The 7,991-nt window shown below is 34.1% G+C and overlaps 1 protein-coding gene across 2 annotated transcripts in view; it reads left to right on the forward strand.

The window, feature by feature from the left end:
- The window catches only part of LOC128579139 (eukaryotic translation initiation factor 1A, X-chromosomal-like), a 31,485-nt gene extending 24,365 nt beyond the window's left edge, over window positions 1–7,120 (forward strand). For both annotated transcript variants that reach the window (XM_053581387.1, XM_053581388.1), the window contains 4 exons: window positions 997–1,078; window positions 2,553–2,644; window positions 4,007–5,973; window positions 6,016–7,120. In XM_053581387.1, coding sequence (XP_053437362.1) covers window positions 997–1,078; window positions 2,553–2,644; window positions 4,007–4,012 — 180 coding nt within the window. In that variant the 3' untranslated portion in view covers window positions 4,013–5,973; window positions 6,016–7,120. The remainder of the gene's footprint in view (window positions 1–996; window positions 1,079–2,552; window positions 2,645–4,006; window positions 5,974–6,015) is intronic.
- Window positions 7,121–7,991: the final 871 nt, after the last annotated feature.

The raw sequence follows: 7,991 nt of genomic DNA on the forward strand, positions 1-7,991 counted from the left end.
GCAGTCATTATACAATGTTAAGTTTTGAATTCCAATGTGTGATCTAAACAAGTTCACAAAAATGCAAATACATTTATTTACTTATTTATTTATTTAAAATGTCAAGAGACTAGCCGGGTGTTGTGGCGGCGCCTGTAGTCCCAGCTATATGGGAGGCTGAGGCAAGAGAATTGCCTAAGCCCAGGAACTGGAGGTTGCAGTGAACTGTGTGATGCTGCAGCACTCTACCGAGGGTGATAAAGTGAGACTCTGTCTCTACCAAAAAAAAAAGTAAAATAAATAAAATGTCAAGAGGTTGGCTCTGCACCTATACCTCAATGTCTAAGGCACCAGCCACATACACCAGAGCTGGCAGCTTCCAACCCAGCCCAGCCCTGCCAAACAACGACAACTACAAACAAAAAGTAGCCCGGCATTGTGGTGGTCGCCTGTAGTCCCAACTATTTAGGAGACGGAGGCAAGAGAATCACTTAAACCCTAGAATTTGAGGTTGCTGTGAGCTGTGATGCTACTGCCTTCTACTGAAGGTAACATAGTGAGACTCTATCTCAAAAAAAATGTCAAGAGACTTATAAACAAAAAGTAATGCTAAGTAAAAGATCAGGTTTGCCTGTTCTGCTTTTATTAAAGTGAAATCTATAATTTTCTAGGCTTTTAATCAGTGTTACTCATGCATATAAAGCTCTTCCTACCTTCCTTCTTAAATTCAAGAAGGGTTTTTTTTTTTTTATATTTTGCAGTTTTTGGCCAGGGTCGAGTTTGAACCCAACACCTCTGGTATAGGGGGCTGGCGCCCTACTCCTCTGAGCCACAGGCGCCGCCCCTAAAGCAGGTTTATTAGAGGGTAGTTGAGTAAGTGAAAAAAAGGAGAAGTGTTTCTATTTGAATAGTAAGCATGCTTTTTCTTAATGTGTTTAATTTGATTAGAGTAACTTACGAAACAACTTTTGATATTTTATTGTAAGTAATTATTAAAGCTATTGCTTTATTTCTAAGGATAACAAAGCTGATGTCATTTTAAAGTACAATGCCGATGAAGCTAGAAGTCTGAAGGCATATGGCGAGCTTCCCGAACATGGTAATGTTGAAATTATTTTCTTATGTTTTGTTTTATTTTATTTCATTTTATTTTATTGCAGGTTTTGGCCGGGGCTGGGCTTGAACCTGCCACACCCGGTATATGGGGCCAGTGCCCTACTCCTTGAGCCACAGGAGTTGAAATTATTATATCACCCTCTTCTTACATAGTGTTACTTCTTGTTGATGTTTAGGTGAAGGAATTTTAAAAGAATTACTTGTATATTATTTAAACATTTACTTAGTTTTAAGTATGCTTACCTATATGTTGTAATACTAATACTTGGCAAAAAGTAATGGATATCTGTAGTAAATGTTTTTGGTGAGAATTTATAAATTTATAATTTATAATACTAGTGTTGATATTTTAGTGCTAGCATAGGTGTCTCTATAGGATTCTTCTTAACACATAATTTGTTTTCATAAAAGGTAAATATAATGCATTCTCACTGTAGAAAACTTGAAAAGATTAATTAAAGTCCCTTATTATATCACCAACGAAGATTTGTACTAATTTCTAAGCCTAAATATTTTACTTCTTACCTGATTTATTATTTTTTTTATTATATTGCATTCTATAATGAAAATAATAGTTTGTTTGTTTTCCAGAGTCTCACTATATTGCCCTTGGTGGAGTGCTATGGCATCACAGCTCACAGAAACCTCAAAGTCATAGGCTCAAGTGATTCTCTTGCCTTAGCCTCCCAAGTAGCTGGGACTACAGGCACCCGCCACAATGCCTGGCTATTTTTTGGTTGTAGTTGTCATTGTTGTTTGGCAAGGCCTGGGCTGGATTCGAACCTCCCACCTATGGTGTATGTGGCTGGTGCCTTAGCTGCTTGAGCCACAGGTGCTGAGCCAAGAAATTAGGATTTGGATTAATACCTGCTATGCCATTTTTATTGTTTATGAATATGCTAATGTGATCAAGTTTTTCTCACTGATTTTATAAACTAGCTTTTCTAATCTGTTAAGAACTTTTATACATTTGAAGATAAATTGCTTAAACTGCCCCCAAACCAAACGCTTTTTCAAACATATTTGGAAAAAAGATAGCCAATTAGTAGAGTTTAACTTCTGACCTGAGTTAGTATAGAGTTAACTTGAGTTAGTATAGAGTTAAACTATACTTGCCTTACTAAAAATACCTTATATGTGTGTAAAAGTGAGCACGAACTACCTTTTGAACAAAAGAAAAATGTGACACATATTTTCTTCCTTGTTAGAATGACTGAGTAATGTATGCACTTCTAGGAGATTTCATTATTAATATTCTCTGTATAATATAGAGTTATTGGGAAGACTTTCCTTGTAATGACACATTGGTTAAATTGAAGTATATTTCTTTTTTTTTTTAATTGAAGTATATTTCTTTAACAGTTTTTATATATTTGTATTTTATATCATTTCTTTTAGTAGGCAGTTTATTTTAATAACATCTTGATTTATAAGCATATTTGTTATTGTGTCTTTAGCTAAAATTAATGAAACAGATACATTTGGTCCTGGAGATGATGATGAAATACAGTTTGATGATATTGGAGATGATGATGAAGACATTGATGAGGTAAGTAGATGACCCTTATAGGTGTTTTGTTTTGAATTACCTATAAAACAATTATTTCCTTTGAAAACTTTCTTTAATTTATGAATGTTGAATACTTAAATTAAGGGCATGTTTTGAGAGTGGTTGTGACTTTGAATATTCAGTATTATTTACAAACCAACTAGCTAGTTAAACTGTATATACTATTTTGAGAGACTTATAATAAAATACTTATATTTTCAATAAGTTAGTGTTAACTTTGGTATGAGATAATCCATAATCATAACTTGTGTAAAGTATCTAAAGTATCTGAGTATCTAAAGAGAAGAAATATCTATTAAGAAATACTACAATAGGCTCAGCACCCAGTTCAGCAGCTAGGGTACCGGCCACATATACTAGGACTGGCAGGTTCGAACCCAGCTCAGGTCTGTGAAACAGTAATGACAACTACAACAAAAAAATAGCTGGGCATTGTGGTGGGCTATGGTCCCAGCTACTTGGACCATTTAAGAGAATCACTTAAACCCAAAAGAGTTTGAGATTGTTGTGAGCTGTGACACCATGGCACTCTACTAAGCACAACGTAGTGAGACTGTGTCTCAAAGAAAAAAGAAGAAAAGAAAGAGAATTTAATAATTGTTCCAATATTATTTTTATGTACATCTTCATATAGGGGATCCTCACACAAGATTTTTGTGATTGAATTGTATTGGCAATCATTTTCTGTGCCAAGAACCTAAAAGAACTATGGTGCTATAGATCTGAACATGTGAACTACTCAGGTGAAGATGAAATGCTCTTTAGAAAATTAAGGAACTTATACAAATTTCATTCACGGCAAGGTTCAGAAAAATGCCAGAAATAGACTTTGATTAGTCTATGCCAACGTTTACTTTGAAATGGGGCCCAGTTGCCTGGGAGGGGAAAGGTAGGCTAGACCCAATATAAAGGATTAATTACAGTTATTTGGACTATTTTGTAAGGGTTTCTTTTGTTTTTACCTAAACCCTATGGAAGATTTACAGATACCCTACTTTTACTCTTGGGACTAAATTGACTCAGAAAGGAATGTGGTTAGGATCATACTTTTCCTATTCTCTGTGTCTTCCCCTAAAAAATGAGATCTCTGAGTCACTAGTACAAAAGGAAGGAAAGAGATCCTACATGTTATTAAGGATGTCCATATAATGTATATCTATATAACATTCTGAAAGAGAAAAAAAAATTGGTAAAGCAGAGAAATTGAGAAAAATCTGGTATATAGAATACTCAAGTCAAAATGATTTACTTCCCAGATAACTTTAAGGGAGTATTCATGTACTGTAAAATGTTATAATAAGAGTTATTTTTCTATGGATCTGATACTATTTTCATTTACAGATTTAAAGTGAACTCAATATTTTACATTCCACCTTTTCTGAGGATTTGTTCTACGGTTGGGATATTGGCCCATCACCTGTTAAGAAGACTAAAAATTTTTTGGCACATAGTATTTTAGAGTATAGCTTGTTGAAACTATTTTCATTGTTTTAAAGTATTTACTGTATTTCTTTAAAAGCTGAGGATGCTGAACTATCTTAAGTGAAATATTGATATGTTTTGTTTCGATGGATTAGAATTGGGGGTTAAAAATCATAATACCTGTTGTTCAAACAACAAAAAAAAATACCTTTATTTCTGTGACCATGACCACTTCCAGTATATGGACGGTTTAATAGATTATTTCTTTACAGTCATCATGGACTGTGACAAAAGCCCTAATTCCAATTTATCTGTTTGTTATAGAGAGGTTCTTAATATTCCAGTTAGCTAGATGTTCTTTTTTGAGATTTTTGATACACTTTAAGAAAGATTGCTAGATACCTGCATTTGGAATCAGAAAACAAATAGGATATTTTTCATATTTATGTAGCTATATGTATTTTTATACTATCTTTGATACCTTAGACATTTTTTCAACATTTTATGTTGTCATCATTTTGAAGAAGAAAAAAAGCACTTCTAAAAGGCAGTTTTTTAAAAACATAATTTTGAGAACAAAGTTTAAATTTGTAAGAAAAATAGCCAGAAATTGAACCCTTGATAATAACCAGAATTGGGAATTCTGGTCAATTGATGTATTAATTGATGTATTAATGTATTAATGTATTAATGATGTATTCTGTCAATTGATGTATTAATTGACAGTGTTGCTACTTAATTTGCACGGAAATTGATGGTAAGATACATAAGGTTATTTTTTACTGTTCAAAATAAGATGTCATTTTATTTTCAAATGTATGCATTGTAACCCTAAGTTTCAAACTGTATAAAAAATTAAATTGGAATGTTTTATTGAAAAGCTAATTTTATGATAAATTCTACTTTGTCAACTTATCCCTAATTTGGAATAAAGGAAAGGAACAACACTGAAAGATGGATTCTGTTTTCCAAGTGGAAAAGACTCAGCAAAGCAATATAATAAAGTGTTATGTTGAGTATAGTTTGTTTGCTTTATGTTACTAATCTGTTGTGTTTTGTGTACATATTAATAGGAATTTAGACCCTAATCTTTTTAGTTTTTTTTCTTCTTAAGGTAAGCAGCTAGAAGATAAAAAGATAACATCTGGACTAGTTACACTTAACTAGGCATAGTTAAATCTTATGTAACTATGGTAGAAGAGATTCATGAATTAGTTTATGTTCTCTTCAATATTTTTTAGTAATGAAAATCTCTTTTGTTTTAAGAGGTAGTCTTCATCTGTCACCTAGGCAGGAGTGCAGTGGCATAATCAGAGCATAGTACAACCTCAAACTCCTGGGCTCAACTGATCCTTCTGCCCCGTTAATTTGTTGTTGTCATTGTCGTCGTCGTCATCATCATCACATCACAGTATGGCCCAGGCTGGTCTTGAACTCTGGCCTCAGCTTCCCAAAGTACTGGGATTACAAGTGTGCACCACTACACCCAGCCTCATAATTAAATTTAATGTTAAGGGAATATGCCTTCATCAGAATTCAATAATACAAATATAAGGAAGAATAAACTTTGTATGGCTTGAACTTACTTAGCTATAATTTCAGTTAAGTGAGAAAACGCGAATCTGAAGCCAGAAAATATGTATCTTTAATAATGAGAAATAATTATTCTTAATAATCGCTTTCTTTGATGTTCTTGAACACTTGTTTAGATGAAATATGCCTAAGATCAAAAACTGGGGTGATGCCTATAGCTCAGTTGGCAAGGGTGCCAGCCACATACACCTAGGGTAGCGGGTTTAAACCTGGCCTGGATCTGCTGAGCAACAATGACAACTGCAACCAAAAGAAAAACAGCCGGGCGTTGTGGCGAGTGCCTGTAGTCCCAGGTACAGTGCCTGTAGTCCCAGGTACAGTGCTTGTAGTCCCAGGTACTTGGGAGGCTGAGGCAAGAGAATCACTTAAGCCCTAGAGTTGGAGGTTGCTATGACCTATGATGCTACAGCACTCTACCTAAGGTGACAGCTTAAGACTCTGTCTCAAAAAAGAAAAAAAATCAAAAACTGTGCTTGAATACTCTTAAAATAGCTTTTAAGGATTGAATTATTGTTTGTGTTTGTAAATATACATGCTTACATAACATGTAAAATTTTCTGACACATTTAGCCTAATGCACATAGAAGTATGTTGCTGTATTTATGGTACATAATGCTCTTTTCTACATTTCGCTAAGAATGTGGGAACTCTGCATATGTAATAAACAGTTCATGATAGGTATAAAGCCACTCAAATACTTTTTTTTCCTATTACTTTCCTCTATTAGATTGTCTAAAAAGTCTTCTAGAAGTACAAAATCTGGAATCATAATTAAGGTTAACTGAAGTTTTATCTCATATGCCACATTATTTGGGAGAATTATTTTGTTAACATTTAATTTAGAAATTAAAGAGATTCACTAATTTGATTATATTTCAAATATGAGATGAAAGTTGTTAGGAAGAAAGGATTTATGTTGTTTTCTCCAATGCAATGTTAAAAGGTTTGCTCATAATGAAATGTTTGAAGATTATTACTGCTGTTGTTGTACACAGTTTGCTAAGATTGCATTTTTTGTTCAGTGTTTATTCTCATTGCAGGTAGAGTATAGGTATGTAGAGTGTTGTATAACTTCACCTGCAGCTGGCAGGGTGACCATGATTAAGTTCTTGAGCTTGTCTGAGTTAGTTCTTTCATTTGTAAGTTGATACTGACAATGCAAGACAGGCCTTGATTTTGGGGGTATGTGGGGAGAGATGGTTTAAATAGAATAACATTTTTTACTTTATTAAGGAATGGCCATTGGATTTCTTGCCAGATCTTTGGGCTCATGGTCATAAATATACATGCTTACATAACATGCATTTAGTAGTTTAATCCCAACTATGATGAATAAATATTTAATTAGCCCCATTCACAGTAGTGCCAAAGAAGATGAAATATTTGGGAGTTTATCTAACAATGGATGTGAAAGATCTCTATAAAGAGAACTATGAAACTCTAAGAAAAGAAATAGCTGAAAATATTAACAAATGGAAAAACATACCATGCTCATGGCTGGGAAGAATCAACATCGTTAAAATGTCCATACTACCCAAAGCAATATATAATTTTAACGCAATCCCTATTAAAGCTCCATTGTCATATTTTAAAGATCTTGAAAAACAATACTTCGTTTTATATGGAATCAGAAAAAAACCTCGAATAGCCAAGACATTACTCAGAAATAAAAACAAAGCAGGAGGAATCATGCTACCAGACCTCAGACTATACTACAAATCGATAGTAATCAAAAAAGCATGGTACTGGGACAAAAACAGAGAAGTAGATGTCTGGAACAGAATAGAGAACCAAGAGATGAATCCAGCTACTTACGTTAGTTAATCTTTGACAAGCCAATTAAAAACATTCAGTGGGGAAAAGATTCCCTATTTAACAAATGGTGCTGGGTGAACTGGCTGGCAACCTGCAGAAGACTGAAATTGGACCCACACCTTTCACCATTAACTAAGATAGGCTCTCACTGGATTAAAGATTTAAATTTAAGACATGAAACTATAAAAATACTAGAAGAGAGTGTAGGGAAAACCCTTAAAGAAATCTGTCTGGGTGAGTATTTTATGAGGAAGAACCCCCGGGCAGTTGAAGCAGCTTCAAAAATACATTACTGGGATCTGATCATACTAAAAAGCTTCTGCACAGCCAAGAACACAGTAAGTAAAGCAAGCAGACAGCCCTCAGAGTGGGAGAAGATACTTGCAGGTTATGTCTCCGACAAAGGCTTAATAACCAGAATCCACAGAGAACTCAAATGTATAAGCAAGAAAAGAACAAGTGATCTCATTGCAGGCGAGGCAAGGGATTTGAAGAG

Source organism: Nycticebus coucang, chromosome Y (assembly GCF_027406575.1).
Source record: "Nycticebus coucang isolate mNycCou1 chromosome Y, mNycCou1.pri, whole genome shotgun sequence".
NCBI classification, from domain to species: domain Eukaryota; kingdom Metazoa; phylum Chordata; class Mammalia; order Primates; family Lorisidae; genus Nycticebus; species Nycticebus coucang.